A 25,076-nucleotide genomic window follows, 5' to 3' on the forward strand; every position below is an offset into this window, starting at 1 on the left:
AACATGGGCTATCTCCGCAAGGAGACATCAGAACTGCAAAACGCATGGTTTTTGGTCTTCGGGGAGGTTGGGGAACATGAATATGTGTTTGTTTTTCGAATTTGAGCTCTATCTGCAAAGGGCACTTTTCTTGCTAAAAGCAGTTTTTCCTAACAAATGCAAGATATAACATGGGCTAACTCCGCAAGGAGACATCAGATCTGCATAACTCATGGTTCTTTGGTCTTCGGTGAGCCGGGGGAACATGAATATGTGTTTGTTTTTCGAATTTGAGCTCTATCTGCAAAGGGCACTTTTCTTGCTAAAAGCAGTTTTTCCTAACAAATGCAAGATATAACATGGGCTATCTCTGCAAGGAGACATCAGATCTGCATAACTCATGGTTTTTTGGTCTTCGGTGAGCCGGGGGAACATGAATATGTGTTTGTTTTTCGAATTTGAGCTCTATCTGTAAAGGGCACTTTTCTTGCTAAATGCAGTTTTTCCTAACAAATGCAAGATATAACATGGGCTATCTCTGCAAGGAGACATCAGAACTGCAAAACGCATGGTTTTTTGGTCTTCGGGGAGGTTGGGGAACATGAATACGTGTTTGTTTTTGGAATTTGAGCTCTATCTGCAAAGGGCACTTTTCTTGCTAAAAGCAGTTTTTCCTAACAAATGCAAGATATAACATGGGCTATCTCCGCAAGGAGACATCAGATCTGCATAACTAATGGTTTTTTGGTCCTCGGTGAGCCGGGGGAACATGAATATGTTTTTCGAATTTGAGCTCTATCTGCAAAGGGCACTTTTCTTGCTAAAAGCAGTTTTTCCTAACAAATGCAAGATATAACATGGGCTATCTCCGCAAGGAGACATCAGATCTGTAAAACTCATGGTTTTTTGGTCTTCGGGGAGGTTGGGGAACATGAATATGTGTTTGTTTTTCGAATTTGAGCTCTATCTGCAAAGGGCACTTTTCTTGCTAAAAGCAGTTTTTCCTAACAAATGCAAGATATAACATGGGCTATCTCTGCAAGGAGACATCAGATCTGCATAACTCATGGTTTTTTGGTCTTCGGTGAGCCGGGGGAACATGAATATGTGTTTGTTTTTCGAATTTGAGCTCTATCTGCAAAGGGCACTTTTCTTGCTAAATGCAGTTTTTCCTAACAAATGCAAGATATAACATGGGCTATCTCTGCAAGGAGACATCAGAACTGCAAAACGCATGGTTTTTTGGTCTTCGGGGAGGTTGGGGAACATGAATACGTGTTTGTTTTTGGAATTTGAGCTCTATCTGCAAAGGGCACTTTTCTTGCTAAAAGCAGTTTTTCCTAACAAATGCAAGATATAACATGGGCTATCTCCGCAAGGAGACATCAGATCTGCATAACTAATGGTTTTTTGGTCCTCGGTGAGCCGGGGGAACATGAATATGTTTTTCGAATTTGAGCTCTATCTGCAAAGGGCACTTTTCTTGCTAAAAGCAGTTTTTCCTAACAAATGCAAGATATAACATGGGCTATCTCCGCAAGGAGACATCAGATCTGCATAACTAATGGTTTTTTGGTCCTCGGTGAGCCGGGGGAACATGAATATGTTTTTCGAATTTGAGCTCTATCTGCAAAGGGCACTTTTCTTGCTAAAAGCAGTTTTTCCTAACAAATGCAAGATATAACATGGGCTATCTCCGCAAGGAGACATCAGATTTGCATAACTCATGGTTTTTTGGTCTTCGGTGAGCCGGGGGAACATGAATATGTGTTTGTTTTTCAAATTTGAGCTCTATCTGCAATGGGCACTTTTCATGCTATAAACAGTTTTTCCTAACAAATGCAAGATATAACATGGGCTATCTCCGCAAGGAGACATCCGATCTGTAAAACCCATGGTTTTTTGGGATTCGGTGAGCCGGGGGAACATGAATATGTGTTTGTTTTTCGAAGTTGAGCTCTATCTGCAAAGGGAACTTTTCTTGCTAAAAGCAGTTTTTCCTAACAAATGCAAGATATAACATGGGCTATCTCCGCAAGGAGACATCAGATCTGCATAACTCATGGTTTTTTGGTCTTCGGGGAGGTTGGGGAACATGAATATGTGTTTGTTTTTCGAATTTGAGCTCTATCTGCAAAGGCCACTTTTCTTGCAATAAGCAGTTTTTCCTAACAAATGCAAGATATAACATGGGCTATCTCCGCAAGGAGACATCAGAGGTGTAAAACTCATGGTTTTTTGGTCTTCGGTGAGCTGGGAGAACATGAATATGTGTTTGTTTTTCGAATTTGAGCTCTATCTGCAAAGGGCACTTTTCTTGCTATAAACAGTTTTTCCTAACCAATGCAAGATATAACATGGGCTATCTCCAAAGGAGACATCAGAACTGCAAAACGCATGGTTTTTTGGTCTTCTGTGAGCCGTGGGAACATAAATATGTGTTTGTTTTTTGAATTTGAGCTCTATCTGCAAAGGGCACTTTTCTTGCTAAAAGCAGTTTTTCCTAACAAATGCAAGATATAACATGGGCTATCTCCGCAAGGAGACATCAGAACTGCAAAACGCATGGTTTTTGGTCTTCGGGGAGGTTGGGGAACATGAATACGTGTTTGTTTTTCGAATTTGAGCTCTATCTGCAAAGGGCACTTTTCTTGCTAAAAGCAGTTTTTCCTAACAAATGCAAGATATAACATGGGCTATCTCTGCAAGGAGACATCAGATCTGCATAACTCATGGTTTTTTGGTCTTCTGTGAGCCGGGGGAACATGAATATGTGTTTGTTTTTCGAATTTGAGCTCTATCTGCAAAGGGCACTTTTCTTGCTAAAAGCAGTTTTTCCTAACAAATGCAAGATATAACATGGGCTATCTCCGCAAGGAGACATCAGAACTGCAAAACGCATGGTTTTTGGTCTTCGGGGAGGTTGGGGAACATGAATACGTGTTTGTTTTTCGAATTTGAGCTCTATCTGCAAAGGGCACATTTCTTGCTAAAAGCAGTTTTTCCTAACAAATGCAAGATATAACATGGGCTATCTCCGCAAGGAGACATCAGATCTGCATAACTCATGGTTTTTTGGTCTTCGGTGAGCCGGGGGAACATGAATATGTGTTTGTTTTTCGAATTTGAGCTCTATCTGCAAAGGGCACTTTTGTTGCTATAAGCAGTTTTTCCTAACAAATGCAAGATATAACATGGGCTATTTCCGCAAGGAGACATCAGATCTGCATAACTCATGGTTTTTTGGTCTTCGGTGAGCCGGGGGAACATGAATATGTGCTTGTTTTTCGAATTTGAGGTCTATATGCAAAGGGCACTTTTCTTGCTATAAGCAGTTTTTCCTAACTATTGAGCGTTTGGACGAAAGAGTGGAAGATCTCAGCCAAAATAATATTAGACTAGAAGTAAAAATGACAGAAACCGAAAATGTGGTGGAGAAAATTGATTGTGATTTGACCTTGGTACAGTATCAGAGGATTAAAAGAGGATCCTAAAGAAAATTTGAAGAAAATAGTTTCTGAGGCTCTGGAAGGGGTGCTGGGGCGATCAGCAGATGAAATAATGGAAGATATAGATAAAATTTCCGTGTTAATTCGTGGATTGCAAGACAAAGGAAATTACCCAGAGATGTGGTGGTTTATTTTACAAAGAGAGCGATTAGAAATGAGGTTATTCAAGCCTCCTACAATACTGAATTTGCAATTGCTGTGCAAGAAGTCTTGATTTTAAAAGAGATCCCTCCAAGAATTTTAAGCAGAAGGAAGAAATTTGCTTTTTTGGCACAAGAATTAAGACGACGTGATATCAAGTTCAGATGGGAGATACCAGTGGGTATGGTGGTGACGTATGAAGGTATGAGGCATCGTCTTACTACAGTGATTCAGGCATGTGATTTTTATAGTAATGTTTTAAAAGCAGCCCCCATACCACTTTTGGAATCTACAAAGAAGAAAGGTGAGGGAGAGTTTCAACGACACAGAGAGAATCTACAAGGTGCTGAAGGAACAATGCAGACAGATGAGAAAGTTACAGGAGTGGATCAAATTTCAGTATCATTGGGGGAGGCCAGAAATTGGAGGAGGCGTACTGCTTCTAGACGAATGAGACGAGCCTGAAGATTTAGTTGTAGAACTGAAGGAGATAATAATGTAATAAGGGAAAGTTTTTGGATTTAAGCTTAAAATGGAATTAAAAACATACAAAAATTAAAATGTTTAAGAATATGATAGTATCATAAAAGGCTGTTTTAGAAGAGTAAACGGGAATTGAAATTGTTAAAAGGGTTAAATATTTGGGGATATATTTTTCACCCTCAAATGTAGAGTTATATAAAATAATTATGTTTTGTAATATTTTATGTTGTTTTAATTTTAAAATAATTATGAAAAGTTGATTGGGAAGAATTGTAGTAGTGCTTACTGAAATTTTGAAGGTCATGATTTGTTATTTTGTTGGTATGTATATTTATTGTGTGATAAGAAGGTGGATAATGTGTTTAAGGTATATATTTTAAGACATGCTCTGTTGCGAGTTTGGGAAAAAGTATAGATGCAAGTTAACTTGTAAGCTACTTATATGGGCAATAATGAAACACGTAATAGAAAATATAAAAATGATGTGATTACATATAAGGAAATTTTAAGTTTGGAAAGGAATGTATGGTACTTGAAGCTGTATAATATCTTAAGAGAAGGAAAGATTGCATAAATTTGGTTTTAGTATGGAAATTACAGGCCAGGTGGAAAGAAGATTAGAAAATTGGTTTTTTAATGATTGATGTAAATTTGTTTTATCTGTAATTGTTTTTATTGGGTATTTTTATTGACACTACTGTTATGGATATCAAGTGGATGCTGAATTTAATTATGGCAGCAAGACTTTTAGTAGGGCAATATTGGAAGAAGGAAGAACTGCCGATTATAGAAGAATGGACTGTAAAATTTTCCAACTTGGAGGATATGGCAAAGATTTTAGTGTACTTGCAAGACTATTTGCAACAGAGAAATACTGTGGAGTAAATATGGGACTAAAAAGTATTATCCAGCATTTGAATAATTATTGATCTGATATTTATACTGCTTGGAGTTAATTTATAAGAGTTAAAGTGCGATAGTTTTAATAGTTTATGATTGTTTGCATAAGGTAGATTATGATTGTTTGTATTCTTATACCCTGTACTTAGCTCTGGGAAGTCGGGGAGGGGGGAGGGGGAAGGGAAGGAGGGGTTGGGGAGGGTTGGGGAGTGGGAAGGGGGTGGGGAGGGGTTGTGTTTTGTTTGTTAAAAATAAAATGTATTGTAAAACTTTTTAATAAAAAAAAGAACTAGCTTAACGTCCCTGATAACCACGATGAGGTGGTCACTGACCTTGAGCCAGACATCTTAGAATGTAAAGTGAAATGGGCCTTAGGAAAGCTAAGCAACAACAAAGCTAGTGCAGGTGACAGTATTCCAGCTGAGATATTCAAAATCTTAAAAGATGATGCAGTAAAAGCGCTACACTCAATTTGCCAGCAAATTTGAAAAACTCAAGTGGCCACACAATTGGAAAAGATCAGTTTACATTCCAGTTCCAAAGAAAGGCAGTGCCAAAAAAATGTTCAAAAATTGCACCATTGCACTCATTTTGCATGCTAGTAAAGTTATGCTTAAAATTCTACAAGCTAGACTCCAGCAGTTTGTGGATCGAGAAATACCAGAAGTACAGTCAGGATTTCGAAGAGGCAGAGGAACTAGAGATCAAATTGTCAACATACAGTGGATCATGGAGAAAGCTAGATAGTTCCAGAAAAACATCTACTTCTGCTTCATTGACTATGCTAAAGTCTTTGATTGTGTGGATCACAACAAACTGTGGCAAGTTCTTTAAGAGATGGTACCAGACCATCTTATTTGTCTCTTGAGAAACCTATATGTGGGCCAAGAAACAACAGTGAGAACTGGACATGGAACCACTGATTGGTTCAAAATTGGGAAAGGAGTCCAGCAAGGGTGTATACTGTCGCCCTGCCTATTTAACTTATATGCAGAGCACATCATGAGAAAGGCAGGGCTAGATGAATCAAAAGTTGGAATTAAGATTGCCGGGAGAAATGTCAACAACCTAAGATATGCAGATGATAATAGCAGAAAGTGAAGAGCAACTAAAGAGCCTGAAGGAGAGTGCAAAAATTGGCTTGAAACTCAACATTAAGAAAACCAAGATCATGGCATCCGGCCCTCTCAATTCCTGGCAAATAGATGGGGAAGAAATGGAAGTAGTGACAGATTTTATTTTCCTGGGCTCCAAGATCACCGCAAATGGGAACTGTCCCTTGGACTGCAAGGAGATCAAACCGGTGAGTCCTAGAGGAGATCAACCGTGACTGCTCTTTAGAAGGCCAGATCCTGAAGTTGAAACTCAAATACTTTGGCCACCTAATGAGAAGGAAGGACTCAATGGAGCCTAATGCTGGGAAAGATTGAGGGCAATAGAAGAAGGGGATGACAGAGAATGAGGTGGCTGGATGGAGTCACTGAAGCAGTAGGTATGAGCTTAAATAGACTCCAGAAAATGGTAGCGGACAGGAAGGCCTGGAGGAACGTCATGACTTCGCAACTAACAACAACAAATGTAATGAAGATTACCCAAATGAAGATTACCTCAACAGTGTTTTTTATGCTTGACTCTCTCAAGTGGATTCGCATTGCTGCATATCCTCCAAGTTTAAGTTCCCAATCAGATATTACAATATCTTTCTTTCATATTGGGCAAAATTTATTCTCACTTGCCTATATCTTATTAAATTATGTTGGCTGCCAGGAGGTGCGGCTAATTGTCCTGTACTGCAAATTAGCTGAAAACAAATGTCCCTTGGCAAATCACCCAGCACAAGGGGGCAGGGGAGGAATAACAAGGGACCATTGCTAGAGGAGAGCCAGCAGAGGATGAACACCTATAGTGGTGGTGGTGGTGGGGACTGGGGTGAAATTTATTATTTATTATTTATTATTTCAGTTTATATACCGCCCTACTCCCAAAGGACTCAGGGCGGTTTACAAGGCAAAATTTAAAAACAATACAATATAAAATTAAAATTAAATTAAATTAAGTCTAGCCGCAAAAAATTAAAATCACAATTTAAAAACATTAAACCCCTCAGTCCAGACCAGATAGCTCAAAGAGCCAGGTGAAATGAACAAAGGTCGGGGGCAGTCCGGAGTTCCGTTGGCAGTTGATTCCATAGGGCAGGCGCGCCCACAGAGAACGCCCTCCCCCTGGGGATCACCCGTCGGCAATCCTTGACCGGCGGTACCCTGAGGAGGCCCTCCCTGTGGGAGCGCACAGGACGATGGGAAAGTGACGCTGGCAGCAGGTGCTCCCTTAGATAATCCGGGCCCATGCCATCACCAGCACCTTGAATCTCACCCGGAGGGCCCTCGCAAGCTAGTATCAAGTGCCCAAATTGCAATCTTAAGTCTGTAGGGATAGCACAAAGGTCATAATTTTAAGGACAGGTCATAAATAACTTTTTTTGAGGTTATCATAACTTTGAACAATTGTTAAATGGCCATAAGTTAAGGGGTACATATAAAGAAGGACAGTCTTTATAAAGACTAATAAGGCAAAGCTCTAGAGGATGAACTACCATGACAACTGTGATAATTTCACTAATGAGCAAGGAAGGATAGGTCTTAGAAGGTTGGGTAACCATCAACTAAAGCTTAGAACAGGTGTACTCAAATTTTTGAAGTTGACAGTATTGGGAAGCATTGTGAATTACAAAATAACTTTCATAGAAGACAAAATGGACAAAACCTATACACCCCTGTTAAAATACCAGGTTTCTGTGACCAAGATAAATTATTTCAGAATTTTTCCTAATATAACATACTGTATAAGCTGCACAGTTCAATTGAAAACCAAACTGAAATCTCTTAGGGAGAAAAATAAAAACAAAAATCTTTCAATAAGGTGGTTGCACGTTCTTAAACTAATAATTTGTTGAAGCATCTTTTGATTTTATGACAGCATTCAGTTTTTGGGGCAGAAGCCTTTCAGCATAGTACATCTTGCCTTGGGAACCTTTGCCTACTCTTCTTTGTGAAAGCACTGCAAATTGGATAGATTGTGAGGGCATCTTCTGTGCACAGTCCTCTTCAGATCACTCTGCAAATTTTCAGTTGGATTCAGGTCTGGGCTTGGACTAAGCCATTCCAAAACACTGATAATTCTTCTGATGAAGCTATTCTTTTGTTCATTTGTAGGTATGCTTTGAGTCACTGTCATGTTGAAAGATGAAATTTCTCTTCATTTTCAGCATTTTATTAACGTTCTGAAGGTTTTGTGCCAAAATTGATTGATGTTCATAATTTCCTTCACGACTAAAATCCTAGTTCAAACTGAAAAGCAGCCCCAAAGCATAATATTGCTACCACCATGCTTCACTATGGGTATACTGTACTTTTGGTGTTGCACCAAACATACTTTTTGGAATTATGGTCAAAAAGTTCAACTTTAGTCTCATTAGAGCATAACACATTTTCCCATATGATTTTGTCAGACTTAATGTAGGTTTTTGCAAAAGGTATCTGGGCAAGGATGTTTTCTTTGTAAGAAAAGGCTTGTTGCCCTACCCCACAGCCCAGACATATGAAGAATATGGGAGATTGTCGTCACTTGTAGAATATAACCAGTATTTGCCAGAAATTCCTACAATACCTTTAATGTTGCTGTAAGCTTTTGGCAACTTTTGTACCAGTTTTCTTGTTTTTTCATCAGTATTAAAGGGAATTCAGTTCTTCATAATGTCACTGTTGAGCCTATTATCTCCACATGTTTACGACCGTCTTCACTGTGTTCCATGGTATATTTTTTTTTGCCCAAGATGGCGGCGACCATGGACGGCAGTTGGTGAGCTCCACGTTAAGCCATTACAATGGGTGACCAAGGGGCTCACTGGGACCCAGCCAAGGTGCATACTCAGAGGGGGAGTACCAAAACAACAGTCTAGCACCGTTTTGCGGTGTGAAGCCTTGCCTTTCCCCCTCCGCAGCAGCGTCAACGGCTGCTAAGGCCTGGTCTCCCGCTGATCAGCTGGCTCCAGAAACATCCATCAAACTCCGTTACCAGCCTCAATCGACTTCTGCTGCCTTATACATGGGGCCAGATCAACTTCAGTCGAGGTGCATACTCGGAGGGGGGGGGAAGCAAAAACAGCAGACCCAACTACGAAACGCCTTTACCAGCCTCAATCGACTCCTGCTGCCTTAAACATGGGGCCAGATCAACTTCAGTCGAGGAGCATACTCGAAGGGGGGGGAGCAAAAACAGCAGGCTAGCACCGTTTCGCGGTGTGAAGCCTTGCCTCCCCCTCCGGAGCAGAGCAGCGGTGGCAGTAACGGCAACAATGACCGGGTCTACCGCAGATCAGCTGGCACCAGAATCAACTCTGAAACGCCTCCACCAGCCTCAATCCATTCCTGCTGCCTTATACATGGGTCTAGATCAACTTCAACCGATGTGCATACTCGGAGGGGAAGAGCAAAAACAGCAGGCTAGCACCGTTTTGCGGTGTGAAGCCTTGCCTCCCCCCTCCGGAGCAGAGGAGCGGCGGCGGCAACGGCAGGAATGACCGGGTCTACCGCTGATCAGCTGGCCCCAGAATCAAGTAACAAACGCCGTTCAAGCCTCAATCGATCCCCGCTGCCTTACATACGGACTAGAACAACTTCACCCGACGTACATACTCGGAGGGGGAGAGCAAAAACAACTGACTGGCAAAACAACTGACTGTGTAGCCTTGCCTCCCCCCTCCGGAGCTCGGCGGCAACGGCAACAATGGCAGCAATTGACCGGGTCTAATACCTAATACCTATTACCTAATCAATACCTAATTTTAATTAATATTGAGTCCCTTATTACTTTAACATCTTACTAACATCTTCCCCATTTGTAAATAATGGCTTACACGGACATGTCTATTAGCTACGAAGTCACTCTTTAATCAATAACTCGTCTCAAGTACTCCATCACTGCCTTATTCGCCCTTAGGGATGCGACCCGCCTCACTTACCAATCTACCTCTTGATGAAGGGCCCAATTGTTGGGACCCAGAGAGATGGCTGGGCAGGGATAGAGGCCTCGGTTACAAACCTAATAAGAGGTCCCTGGTTAATTTTCTAGCTAAATTTTTTATGGGGTTAGGGAGAGGGGAGGGTTTAGAGTTTCGGTCAGATACTGGGAGATGTCCACCAACCGCTACTCAGGCCAGGCCTGAGATTGATCACGCTGAGAGGGAGCTTAGACTAGCTACCCTCGGGGCCCCGAAGCGGAGTTTGGGATTATTACCTATTCCAACCGTCGTTGGTAGGGAATGGCAGTAGGTGTCCGAACAGAGGACTGCATCAACATCCGGGAGTGCGTCCCCGCTATCTTCAAGCGGTGATGCACTCCGACCCTCTGGTTTCAGCCCGTGGTACCGGGAGCGAAGATAATCAACCACCTGAGCTCAGGCTTGTATATCTTAATGCCAGATCCATAGTCAATAAAGCTCCTCTCATCCGAGATTTGGTTGAGAGTGAACATGTGGATCTGGCCTGCACTACGGAAACCTGGTTAGGACCTGAGGGTGGTGTCCCTTTGGTAGGTTTCCAGGTTTCCGGGTGCTACACAGGCCTCGGGCTCAGGGAAGAGGCGGGGGAGTGGCGGTAGTGGTGAGGGAGAACCTGTATCCGCGAGAGGCCACTGTTGTCCAAATAGCCGGGTGTGAGTCTCTCCTCCTTAGATATGGCCCTAAGGCTCAGTTGGGCTTGCTGCTAGTGTACCTTTCACCTAGCAGCAGCCCTGCCCGAGCTTCTTGTCATCCTCTCGGGACTGGTGGTTGAGTTCCCCAAAATTATGATCTTGGGTGACTTCAACTTACCATCCCTGGGGAGATCATCTGAGTTGGCTCGGGAGTTCATGGCTTCCATGACGGCCATGGACCTGACGCAGATAATCCAGGGCCCAACTCATATAGGAGGACACATGCTCGATTTGATTTTCCTATCTGGACAGTGGTTAGATGATCTGGGTGGGGGCTCTCCAATTGTTACGCCCGTCATGGACAGATCATCATCTCCTGCGGCTGACCTTCCGCTTTGCCCCCGTCGTGGGGTTACTGAACCAATGAAATGGTACCGCCCTAGGCGGCTTATGGACCCTGGGCGGTTCCAAACAGCGCTTGGCCCCCCACCTGCCTCCTTTGCTCATAGCTCGGCCAGTGCCATGGTGGAAGCCTGGGAAAAGGCAGCCACAGAAGCACTCGACCGAGTTGTACCCATGCGGCCCCTGACCGCATGGGCAGATCCCAGTGGGCTCCATGGTTTTCTACGGAGCTCCAGGAGATGAAACGGCAGAGACGGGGCCTAGAGAGCTGTTGGAGATCCAGCCGATCCGAATCCGACTGATCGCGACTAAGGTCCTTTACGAGGTCTTATCTCGCGGCGCTAAGGAGGGCAAGGTCTAATTACTTTGCTGCCCTTATCGCGTCCGCAGATAATCGCCCGACCGCCCTGTTTAAGGTGACCCGCTCCCTCCTTAATCTAGAGGTGAAGGGTCGTGCTGAGGAATTTAGCCAACATCTGCTGGACAAAATCGCTCGGATCCGGACCAGTCTGGATTCCAACTGGGCAGAGTCTGACGATGAGAACATTGTTGATGTTATCTGGGAAGAGTTCGATCCTGTGACTCTGGACGAGGTAGAAAGGATCATGAGGAAGCTAAGCTCCACTACCGTGGACCCGTGCCCCTCCTGGCTGGTTTATTCGGCTCGGGATGGGACACGAGGCTGGATCCATGCAGTGGTAACTGCCCTGGACCCAGCTGTTTTAAACAACTTTCGCCCGGTCTCCAACCTTCGCTTTCTTGCGAAGGTTGTTGAGAGCGCAGTAGCGCATCAGCTTCCTCTGTTCCTAGAAGATACTGATTATCTAGACCCGTACCAATCGGGTTTCAGGCCCGGACACAGCACGGAGACGGCATTGGTCGCTCTGATGAATGATCTCTGGCGGGCTCGGGACAAGGGTCATTCCTCTGTCCTGGTCCTATTAGACCTCTCTGCGGCTTTTGATACCATCGACCATGGTATCCTACTTCGGCGTCTCAGGAGATTGGGAGTGGGAGGCACTGTTCTTCAGTGGTTCTCCTCCTACCTTCTGGAACGTTCACAGTGGGTGTTGGTGGGTGACCAGAGATCGACCCCGAGGCCTCTCATTTATGGAGTTCCTCAGGGGTCGGTCCTCTCACCTCTCCTGTTTAACATCTATATGAAGCCGCTAGGTGAGATCATCCGTGGTTTTGGAGTGGGTTATCATCAGTATGCTGATGACACCCAGCTTTTCATCTCGATCCCAAACCACATCAGTGATGCCCTTGAGATGATGTCCCGTTGCCTGGAAGCGGTCCGGGAATGGATGGGGAGGAACAGGCTTCAACTCAACCCGGACAAGACTGAATGGCTGTACATACCGGCATCTCAGGATATTCAGAGTATTCCATCCCTTAATATTGGGGGCGAGTTACTGCCCCCCGTAGATAGGGCTCGCAACCTGGGTGTCCTCCTAGATTCACAGCTCTCCTTAGAAGATCACATAGGAGCTGTGACTAGGGGGGCTTTCACTCAGGTTCGTCTGGTGCGCCAGCTGCGACCCTATCTGGACCTGGATGCCTTACGTACAGTCACCCATGCACTCGTCTTGACTACTGCAACGCTCTTTACATGGGGCTGCCCTTGAGAATCACTCGGAAGCTTCAGCTGGTACAGAGTGCAGCTGCACGGACGCTTTTGGGGGCTCCCCGATACTCCCATATTACACCTCTGCTTCGTGAGGTGCACTGGCTTCCAGTTGCCTTCCGGGTGAAATTCAAGGTGCTAGTGATGACATACAAAGCCCTACATGGCATGGGTCCGGAATACCTACGGGAGCACCTACTGCCAGCGTCAACACCCCTCCGTCCTGTGCGCTCCCACAGAGAGGGCCTCCTCAGGGTGCCACCGGTCAGAGAATGCCGGCTGGTGACCCCCAGGGGGAGAGCATTCTCGGTGGGTGCGCCAATCCTCTGGAACCACTTACCAGCCGAAATCCAGATAGCCCCCGACCTTCGCACCTTTCGGCGAGATTTAAAAACCTATCTATTCCAGCAAGCCGGCCTGGCCTGATAGATTTGGGGTTTTATTTGTAGATCTGGGGTTTTATTTGTTTTATTGTTGGTTTATTGTATACTTACTTTGCTCTGTACACCGCCCTGAGTCCTCCGGGAGAAGGGCGGTATATAAAACGAATAAATAAATAAATAAATAAATAAATATCCAATGCCTTGGAAATGTTTTTGTACCCTTCTCCTGACTTATATCTTCCAACATGTACAAAAACATTTCCAAGGCATTGGCTATAACATGGAACACAGTGAAGATGGTCATCAACAAGTGGAGAAAATATGTCCCTTTGATTCATAAGCATCAATTATATTTTTGGGCCAAAAAAGTCTGTATTTTTTCTTGAACTTTACTATGACTACATCTAGACATAGTTTGATGTAGTGACTAAGGCACCAGACTAGAAACTGGGAGACAATGAGTTCCAGTTGCTCCTTGGGCACTGGGTGACGTTGGGTCAGTCATGCCCTTTCAAGAGCAAACCAATTCCAAATTTTTCCCAAGAAAATGCAGGGACTAGTCCAGGAAGCTGCCAGGTCTCAACAATGATTCAACACCCCCCCCCACACACATATTACTCTTGTTTCAAAAAGGCTGATTCTTCATAATAATATGATTCTTCATAATAATAGGAATAATCTCTAATTTTCCAAAACAATCTAGAATAAAAAGGCAACATATTTGACATATAATAAAATAAACACCTAAGCCATATTTCATTTACAGGCAATTTTTATTCCACCATAACAAATCAATTTACTCCATATACACACATACATACATACATACTCACATATACACATGCACCCAAATCCACATGCACACTCACACATGATCATCAATTGTAGGCACTGGCTTCAGTTCCCAGTGGGATTCTGCAGTGAATGTAGATAATTTTAGCCTGGTATGTAAGAAGGAAGCCCTAGTTGAAACACATTTTATTTCTGGGCTCATACAGGAAAGAAATGGCCTCTCTTAAGTGAAAGACTGCAAAAAAGATAGGAAAAAACATTCTGCAGTCCATTCTTGAAGGACGCATAGGAGAGGCTATTTTTTTGCCTATTGCAGAAGGTCTTCACTTCACCTCAGTACCTTTTGATGGGAAATAGCAAACACTAGATTGGAAAGCCTGCAATGCACTCAGCAATTTTAAAATACTAACCCTAATGAAGCTTACACAGCAATCTGATATTATTTTCTTTCTTTTATTTTAGATGTAGCTTTTCCAGTTTTTAAATATTGTTCAGTGACCCTTCTAATCCTCTCAGAAAACTCAGTTTACTCTGGCAAAACTACAAGCTTAAATCACTGAAGGTTCAAGAGTGAAAGAATGGTTCCAAAATAAACTATGCAAGGAATGCTGACAGTGAAGCAAAGTACTTATTCAGAAATTGGATATTTCTTTGCTTGATTCTTACAGTATCTGGCTTTCTTGCTCCATTCTGAAAGGAATCAAAGCAGGCCTCTACTGAAAACTTTAACTTTAAAGCAAGAAGGGGCTGCCAGTCCCTGCACTAAACTACCTGGGGAGATTGTCAGCTTAGGATATTTACTTTGGGATGCTACTCTTCTGCTTAGGGCCTTCTCTAGAGCAATCATAACTTCAATTGGACATAGCATGTTCAGAATCCATCATTCCTTTAGTCGTTTCCTGTTTTCCTTTAATTTATTTCAGAAATTGTGATGGAGTCAGTAGACTGCTGGTTAGCCAAAAGGGGTACAGGGGAGGTTGCCTCTATGAGAGCTGGGTTCAGAATTATAGGTAGAGACAAAGGTGGCACTCCCACCTGTAAGGGGGAAGCTAGTGGCTGAAGAATAAGAGGCTGCTGTGCAACTGCCGGAGGAATATCTGTAGCCAGCTTCATCTTGCCAGGTGCTGCTGGAGAGGCAAAATGTGATCCAAAGTGACTGGAAATGCAGGTATTCTCAGATTCTGCAGAAAAAAGATAACAGATTTCTCATTTTTATATGAGGGACATTAGTCTCTATCACTTTCCCCAAATTTCACCCAATTTGTTCTAAGCTCTTCTAAGTCCTTAGAATTTGAGTGTCCATGTCTGCAATAGGGTTTTCTTGTATAATCTCCATGTAAAATTGACTCCTTTTCTCACTAATGAGTTTTATTAAAAAAACACAAGCATTTGTGAGCTCACCAATGGCTAGTGTAAAGAAAAGAAAAAATAGGGGAGCTGTCAAATGGAATGGCTGTGTTGAGACACTGCTCGGAATGAGCGTGTCGATCTCACAGCTTTCTCTCTGTTCCCGGTGGTTTTTTTTAAAAGCCCCAGATCTCTCGCAGGGAGATTAGAAGCAGAGGCGCCCACCTGAGCAGCTCAGGACGGCGGTTTGAGCTGCAGAAAGCAGGAGAGAGACGGGTGAAGGAGATGGCCCATTATGGTGGCCATGAAGAAATGACAGCTGTCAAAAATAGCGGTGAGCCAGCGGGACAGCAATTCAACTAACCTGGCAGAGGAAACACTCAGCAAACTCTTGTAAGTGTTCCGGATGGTGAAATCTTTCTGGAGAATTTCACAGAAGATAAGATAAGGCCCCAGAGCGAAAGGGGAATTCACCTCCCCTGTCAGATAACGGCGAGAAGGAGACAGGGGAAAAAAGAGATCTGACCTTAAAGCAACAGGCTCACAGGCTCTAAGGACCAGAGATCAAGGGTGGTTTCACTTTCTGGCTCTTGCAGTAAAGCCAAGAAGGAGTTTAACAAAAAACAAAATAAACTTGAAGAGTGACAGTGCGGACTGAGCTGAGAGAGCGGACATCTTGAAGAAAAACTAACGACCAATTAGTATCAAAGGAGGGAAGAGTGATACTCATAACTTAAGTGAACTATTTGTTTCAAAAGGTTTCTAAAACAAAAGGGATAAATGTAATTGTTTTGAGAATTTAGACCAATAAGAATTAACTGAATATAACCTATGGTTTGATTGATTTGGAGGAGACTAATTAGGAACAAAAAGTTGAATGTTTAAGGAGGGAGAGAAAATCTATTTGTCCCTTTGTTGTATATAATAATATTCATAACTGAACTGACTGTGAAATCTGGTTTTTATTGTTAAAGAATTGAATAATATTGGTTATATTATTGAGGTAATTTAATGGTTATATTATTGTTACATGTTTCTATATAGAAAAGTTACGATTGTTTGGAATATAGACATTTGAAATTGATTAATATTGATTATTAGAAGCGTTAGTGTAATAGGTGTAATAGGTTGGATATTGTGTTAGCAACAAAATCTAGCATTGTTAAGGCACTAGTGATTATAACCTTGGAAGAATGATAAATTCCCCAGGTGTGGTGGAGGGAAAGACAAAGATTGTGTGGGAGGGTTGGCTGACGTCATTTAGAAAGATGACAAGCATCCCAAATCTCACAAGAGTTGGGACTGGAAGAAGGCAGATGACCCAAGCCTCATCAGCAGAATTAAGCCCAGCAGGGCAAAGATCTATAGAGGAGATTCATGCCACGGGAGAGAGCATACAAGCAATATTACAATCCATGCAAGAGGTTATGTTGAGAAATCATGAGGATTTAAAAAGAGAAATAGGTGAAATAAGGAATGATACTGGAGAACTTAAAGAGAGGATGGGAGCAATGGACGGAAAATTTGAATGTTTCCAACAGCAAATATTGAAAAATGAACAGAAATTATTAGAAATGGAGGATAGAATGAATAAGGAGGAAAGAAGAATAGATGAAATGAATGAAAAACTTTTGCTAGCAAATAAAGAGTTAGAAAAAACCATCATACTGCTTGAAACTGAGAAAGCAGACCACTATTTGTTTCCAAAACGTGAAGGAAGAGAAGGGAGAGGACCTCCCAGAAATGATGACGGACTTGCTAGCAAGGGCCCTAGGGACAGGGAAAGATGAGATGGCAAATGAAATAGATGAGATATATAGAATTCACACAAATTATGCGAGAAGAAATAACTTACCCAAGGAGGTACATATCAGATTTGTGAAGAAGTCAATTAGGGATGAGATTTTGCACAGAACAAGGGACGACCCAATAGAATATAGAGGTAAACAACTAATTGTCCTCAAACAGGTCCCAAGGAGGGTAAGAGATCTGAAAAGGCCCTACCAACATATTACATCAAAATTAATAAGTCAAAATATTAATTTTAGGTGTCTTATGCCGGAAGGGATTGTGGTGACCTGGCAAGAAAAAAGATATAGGTTAGATTCGATTGATAAAGCAGAAGAGTTTTTCCAGCAGCATCTAGGCAATGAAGATGAACTAGAAGAAAGAGAGTTAAGAGAAGGGAACAATGCAGAGAGATATAATAGAAAGACACAAGAATCACAAGACAAAGAACAGGAAACAGAGAGAAGAGAAAAAATGAGAATGCACCATGACAACAATGATGAGAGTAGACACAAAGAAGTTAAGGAAGATAGACCTTAGATAGCAACAAGATCAAAACAGAGGCAGTAATATAGAAATATTAACAGTATTATCATTAAATGTGAATGGACTAAACTCCCCAGCTAAGAGAAATATAATTTTGAATAAGCTCAGTAAGAAAAATTTAGATATAACAATTCTACAAGAAACACATATAAAGACTCAAGATCAGGATCTATTAAACTACCCTAAGTTAGTAATTAAATTTGTATCGCTTTCACAGCAGAAGAAAGGAGGAATTGTATACGTTAAAGAAAGAATCCCAGCAAGACAAATTTATCGAGATGAGGAAGGTAGAATATTGATTATTGAAATTTCCTTGAATAAAAAAAAAGGTCGCCCTGGTAGGAATTTATGCCCCCAATGAAAAACAAAGACAATTTTATAAGAAATTGCATAAAGTTATTGCTGATATAGAACATTTGTATAATTGGCGATTTTAATGCAATTATAGACAGAGAATTAGATTATCAGAGTGAGGAAGTTAGGAAATGAACCAGGAGAATATTACCTGGTACTTTTTTTAAAATGGTGGAGGAATTAAATTAAATATAGTTGGAGAGAAATTTGAATGAAAATACATACTATTCAGGGCAGCATCAATCGTGGTCTAGAATTGATATGGTCTGGACAACGAAAGAACTAAATCCAGATATTAATGATATAATAATAGATATTAATACTTAGGCAGATCATAATCCCATTGTAATTAAATGGAAAGAACAGAAGACAACAACAAGGAGGTGGACTTTAGGCAATCCTAAACCAAACAGAATTTAAGCATAAGATGGAGGATCAAATGCAGACATTTTTCCAGATTAATAAGAAAGAGGAGACTAGCACTCAAAATTTATGGGATACGGCGAAAGCAGTTATGAGAGGAACTGCAATTGTGTATATGGCCAATGAATATAAAAAGAAAAGGCAATATTGAAAAAGTTTAGAGGATGAACATAAAAAATTAGAATTAGAACTACAAAAAACCCCACAATGTAGACATTTAAAACAACAGTTGGATTTAAATAAGCATAAATTGAATATGATAGAAAAGGGAGAAAAGGGAGAAAAAATAAAAAGCATTAGACAAAATTTTTTTGAGCAGGCAAATAAACCTGGGAGATGGCTGGCCTATAGATTGAAAAAACAAAAAGATAATAGATGGATTAGTAAATTACGTAATCAAACAGGGGAGATAGTACATCAAAATGATGGGGAAAAATGGGTGATGTATGAATTCCATAAAAATCTTTATAAAGAGGAGGAAAGAATATCACAATATCTTATGAAAACAGACCTACCGAAGGTTTCAGAAGAACTTCAAAATATATTAAATAAAGATATAACAGTCCAGGAAATTATGGAAGCTATTAAAAAACAAAAAAGAAATAAAACACCTGGCCCTGATGGATTACCGTCCAAAATATATAAAAACCTCCAAGAACTTTTGGTCCCAACCCTACTGGATTTATTTAATGAGGTACTAAACACAGCAAAAATTCCAAACTCATGGAAAGAAGCAATTATCTCACTAATCCCTAAAGAAAACTCTGATTTGACCTGTATTAAAAATTATAGACCCATTTCTTTACTGAACACGGATTACAAGATTTTCACGACTATAATGGCAGAAAGATTAAAAAAATATTTAGCTGAATTTATCCATACTGACCAAAATGGCTTCTTGCCTAAAAGACAAATTAGACATAATGTCAGGATCATACTAGACATCTTAGAATACTATGAATTTCATAGCGAAAAACAAGTGGCATTAATTTTTGTTGATGCTCAGAAAGCATTTGATAATGTCAAATGGAATTTTATGTTGACTCAACTCAAACAGATGGAATTCGGAGAAAAATTTATATGTTTAAAGCAATCTATTTCAAGCAAGAAGCAAAAGTAATCACAAACGGAGAATTAACCAACAGCATTCAAATACAAAAAGGTACGAGACAAGGCTGTCCACTATCTCCTTTCTTTAGAAGCACTCACAAGAATAATCCGAAAAGATAAAATGATTAAAGGACTAGAAATCAGAAAAGAGATATTTAAATTACAGGCGTATGTGGATGATTTAGTTTTTATTCTGGAAGACCCTTTAGAAACAAGATTATTACAGGTGCTGGAAAATTATGGAGATGTTGCGGGATTAAAAATCAACAAAGAAAAAATTAAAATGCTAGTTAAAAATATGTCCAATTGACAAGAAACTGAGCTAGTAGAAAAAAATAACATCCAGACATCTAAAAGTTGGGGATCCAACTATCAGCAAGATGTACTACACTTAAAAGAGAAAATTATGACAAGTTAATGGACCAAATTATAGTAGACCTAGATAGATGGAAAAACTTGCAGCTCTTTTTTATGGGAAGAATAGCGACAATCAAGATGAATATACTGCCCAAATTACTCTTTTTATTCCAATGTGTACCCATTAAATTAGGTAAGGATTTTTTTGAAAATTTAAATAGAATTACATCTAAATTTATCTGGCAAGGTAGAAAACCGAGAATCAAGTTAAAATTATTACAGGATACAAAGGAAAGAGGCGTCCCAGATTGGGAAAAATATTATCAAGCAGCAATAGCGGTATGGATAAAGGATTGAATACATTTAAGGAACAGAAGACTACTAGCATTAGAAGGTCATGACATGCAAATTGGGTGGCATGCTATAATGTGGGATGGAAAATATAGGGCTCATCAGTACTTTCAGAATCATCATATTACACGGGCACTATGAGATGTGTGAATAAAAATTAAAAAATTTAACTATATAGAAATTCCCAATTGGCTATCTATATTAGAGATTTTTATGTACCCCAAATTTATAAATCTAGGAAGTGTAATTACATATAAAGATCTCTTAGATGAAAATGGAGACCTGAAAACAAGAAAAAGATTATCAGAAGATGGTGTAGAGTTGGAATGGTGGGCATACTTACAAATACAGTCATGGTCAGTGCTTTTTTTGTAAAAGAAAAAGGTGCCGGAACTCACACATGTTATACAACCCGCCTTGCCTATTCTACAAGGTTCCATCCAAAAAAGGTGCTGGAAGTCCGTTCTGAGTGTTCAATGAGAAAAAAAGCCCTGGTCATACTGCCCAAATTACTCTTTTTATTCCAATGTGTACCCAAGATAAAAAAGAACCAGGGATAAAATTAGAGCATACACAATTACCATATTTTTCGGACCATAAGACGCACCCAGTTTTTAGAGCAGGAAAACAAGAAAAAAATATTCTGAACCAAATAGTATCAGTATACTAAAACAGGGCTTTTCAACTTTTTCATCCATTCTACCACTTTTAGGACAAGGCAATGTCCGAGTACCACCAGGTGGCAAGGTGTCAAAAACTTGACCCCCTCAAAAAAGGAAAAAAAAATGATAAAGTACAAGTAGTCCTCGACTTACAACAATTCGCTTAGTGACTATTCGAAGTTACAATGGTACTGAAAAAAGCGACTTATGACCATTTTTCACACTTATGGCATCCCCAGGGTCATGTGATTTACATTTGGATGTTTGGCAATCGATTCATATTTATGATGGTCACATTGTTCCAGGGTCATGTGATCGCCTTTTGCAACCTTCTGACAAGCAAAGTTAGTGGGGAAACCAGATTCACTTAACAATCATGCTACTAATTTAATTTTTCTCTCTCCTTCTCTTTCTCTCCCTCTCTTCCCCTCCCTCTTTCTTTCTCTCTCCCTTTCTCTCCCTCTCCTTTCTATTTTTCTCTTTTCCTCTATTTCTCCCTTTCTTTCTTTCTCCTTTCTCTCCCTTATATTTTTCTCTTTCCCTCTATTTCTCCCTCTCCCTTTTTCCCTCTTTCTCTCTCTCCCTATTTCTCTCTCCTTTCTTTCTCCTTCTCTCTCTCCCTCTTTCTCTCCCTCCCTATTTCTTTTTCCTTCTCTCCCTATCTTTCTCTCTCCCTCTCTTTCTCTCTCTCTCTCTCTCTATTTCTCTCTCCCTCCCTCTCCCATTGTCCCTTCCTTCCTTCCTTCCTTCTCTCCCTCTTTGTCCTTCCCTCTCTGTGTTAGAGCAGTACCCACGGAGGCGGCCTTGCAGCCCGGCTTTCTCTTGCAGAAAGCAAGCTGAAACGGAGCGAGGGAGATTGCCAGGAACGCGATCTCACGCGGTTTCAGTTTCCCTTGCTACAAGAGAAAGCAGGCTGAAACAGAACGTGTTCTGATTGCGCTCCTGGCAATTTCCCTCGATCCGTTTCAGCCTGCTTTCTCTTGTAGCAAGGGAAGCTGAAACCAAGTGAGGGAGATTGCAGGAGCATGAGATCGGCGTTTCTCAGCACGTGCCGATTTGTGCTCCTGGCTCTTGTGCTTCCATTACAGTATAAATTTAAATCCCATCAGTCTAGCCATTCTTTGCATCTGATGAAGTGGACTTGTTAATGAGCATATAAGCAACTTGTCTATGTTACTTTAACTATATGATTCTCACATGCCCAGCAAATAGGTTTTGATATATCCATTCTTATATGCTATTCGTAGACCTAGGCATATCTCTCTTATCCAGGGCTTTTTTTCTCATAGAATGCTCAGAAAGGAGTTCCGGCACCTTTTTTGGATGGAACCTTGTAAGGTAGGCAAAGTGGGTTGTATGACATGTGTGAGTTCCGGCACCTTTTTCTTTTACAAAAAAAGCACTGCTCTTATCCATTTCACACCCAACTTCAAAACCATTTTATTTGCATTCTTTAATTTAATTCAACCTTGCCTTCCTCTGATGACTTTCCACTATCAGGCAGATATGTTGGCCCAATTTGTTCTAGGGGGGGGGGGTGTCTGTTCTATTGGGCTAGATTTTAAAGGTTTATTTGTTTTTCATGCTCTGAATTTGAGCTTTGAATTTTGCTTCTTAAGTACCTTAAAAACACTTAAAACTATTTTAAGAAAAAGCAGAGTGCAAATTTTACTGAAGGATAAAACAAATGATTCCTCCTTTCCCTATTATTTAACTATGTGATTATGAGCAATCAAAGATAGAAACTTATTTTTTGTTATTTTCTTTCTTTTTTTACTCTTGTAGAAAATATAATCCTACCATTGGCTGCCAGTTCTGGAGACTTCTCAGTGGATGCTGAATGAGTAGATGGTCTGGAATCCTCTCCAGAAGAATGTGTCTGAGCAGATGTTGATGTTTTTGGAGGGTGTACTTCTCCTGGTAAGGTAGAAACTGGATCTAAAGAAAAGCAGCAAGCAGCAGTATGATAAACGACCCTCAAATAAGGCTGCATTCCGACTATGGCTGCTTATCTGCACAACAAACCATTAAACACATGCAAAAACCCTAATACATTAAAACTTGTTTGATCACAAAAATCCAAGCTATAGCTACAATGTTGTTGTTGTTAGCTGCAAAGTCGTGTCCGATCTATCGCAACCCTCCAGGCCTTACCATCTTCTGGAGTCCATTTAAGCTACAATATTAAGCTATTAAACTACAAGTGGTCCTCATTTAATGACCATTCATTCAGGGACCATTCAAAGTTATGCGGGTGCTAAACAAGTGGTATGTTGACTGGTTCTCAAAGTTTTGGCTGTCCCAACATCATATGATCACAATCCGAACACTTGGCAACCATTCACACAACAGCTGCAGTTTCTTGCAGTCATGTGATCGCCATCTGCAACTTTCCCTGCTGACTAAGCAAGCTCTGTCGGGAAGGTTGCAAGTTATTTCAGTTAGTCACCTACCTTGTAGCAGCAATCCCTGTGTTAGCCCTGCCTCAAGTAAGAACAATCCTTGACTCCATTTATTAAGAACGGTATAGTTTACTAAAGGTCAAGTACAGCAAAACCAGAACTGAGGTTCGCACGCCAAATTCTAGATCAGGGGTAGGCAACCTTGACTCTTTTATGACTAGTGGACTTCAACTCCCAGAATTCCTGAGCCAGCCATGCTGAAGTGAAAGGGAGTTTCCAAGCTGAGCCATGCTGGCTCAGGAATTCTGGGCATTGAAGTCCATGAATCATAAAAGAGCCAAGGTTGCCAACCCCTGTCCTAGGTAAACTTTTCCCTCCCAAACAATTCCCATTGTTGATCCAATCAATTTTAAAAGAGATGTTTTTGAAGCAGTCACTCTTGCAGTTGCATTCCTCTCCCATGGAAGTGATCTTCCAGACTCATCTCTGAGAGGCATACTTCTTTCCATCAGTTTTACTTCCCCCCAAACATTCAACTCCCTTCCACTCCCCCCAGGGTCTATGGGGATAGTGGTCAGGAATTGTGCCGATCAATTAGCAGGGGTCCTGACAAGGATTTTTAACATCTCCTTGCATGTGTACCATCGTGCTTGAAAGCAGCTACCATTGTCCCAGTCCCCAAGAAAACTGCAGTTGAGTGCCTACAGACCTATTGCATTAACGTCTGTAGTCATGAAATGCTTCGAAAGATTGGTTCTCCAACATCTTAGGACATGCCTCCCACTGGACTTTGATAAACATCAATTTGCCTACAGGGGACATAGGTCGACAGATGATGCCATAGCTACTGCTTTATACTCTGTAGCAAATCATCTCGAGAGACCTGGAAGTTATGTCAGGATGCTTTTTGTTGACTACAGCTCAGCTTTCAACACCATTTTGCCGAGCATCAAGAAGCTGACTGACTTGAAATTCTCCCCCGCCATCTGCGATTGGATTCAAGACTTTCTTAGGGATGTTACAAACAGTGAGGGTCGGGTCTGCTTTGTCCACCCCCCTGAAGCTTTGCACCGGCACGCCACAGGGCTGTGTGCTTAGCCCCTACTCTTTATACACTTATGATTGTGTATCATCTGACCCATCCACTGTGATAATTAAGTTTGCAGATGATACAACTGTGGTGGGTCTTATTACAAGTGGGGATGAGACAGCATATAGGGCGGAGGTACAAAAACTATCCATATGGTGTACTTGCACCTAAACATTGGCAAGACAAAAGAGATGGTGTTAGACTTCCGGAGAAAAAAAGAGGAACCTGCCCCACTTTACATCGGGGAGGACTGCGTAGAGAGAGTTTCCTCCTTTAAATTTCTGGGAGTCTACCTCTGTGAACATCTGACCTGGAAAGTTAACACAACCCAGGTGGCTAGAAAAGCCCAACAGAGGCTTCACTTTCTTAGGGTCTTGCGGAAGAACAGGGTAGAACAATGGCTAATGATCCTCTTTTACCGGTCTACTATAGAGAGCGTCCTCTCGTATGGTATTGTGGTTTGGTATGCTGGTCTGACAGCCGCGGACAGGAAAGTATTACAGAGGGTAGTGAGCACAGCACAAGACATTGTGGGCTGTTCCCTGACACCACTGGATGACATCGCCTTGGAAGAGTGAGGAAGATTCTCAGGGATGACTCACACCCTGGACGGTATCTCTTTACTCTCCTATATCTCGGTAGGAGATATAGGAATACAGCCAGCTGTACCAACAGGCTGAAAAATAGCTTTTCTATTTTGGGCTGTTAGAAAATAGAAATAGCTTTTCTATTTTGGGCT

At 41.4% G+C, this 25,076-nt stretch overlaps 1 protein-coding gene across 5 annotated transcripts in view; it reads right to left on the bottom strand.

Annotated features, from left to right (window-relative positions):
- Window positions 1–13,875: 13,875 nt before the first annotated feature.
- The window catches only part of GBF1 (golgi brefeldin A resistant guanine nucleotide exchange factor 1), a 343,732-nt gene continuing 332,531 nt past the window's right edge, over window positions 13,876–25,076 (bottom strand). For all 5 annotated transcript variants that reach the window (XM_083364149.1, XM_083364148.1, XM_083364146.1 and 2 more), the window contains exons 39-40: window positions 22,646–22,783; window positions 13,876–15,088 (exon numbers count right to left, since the gene is read on the bottom strand). In XM_083364149.1, coding sequence (XP_083220275.1) covers window positions 14,817–15,088; window positions 22,646–22,783 — 410 coding nt within the window. In that variant the 3' untranslated portion in view covers window positions 13,876–14,816. The remainder of the gene's footprint in view (window positions 15,089–22,645; window positions 22,784–25,076) is intronic.

The sequence above is a fragment of the Vipera ursinii genome, assembly GCF_947247035.1.
Source record: "Vipera ursinii genome assembly, chromosome: 5".
NCBI lineage: Eukaryota > Metazoa > Chordata > Lepidosauria > Squamata > Viperidae > Vipera > Vipera ursinii.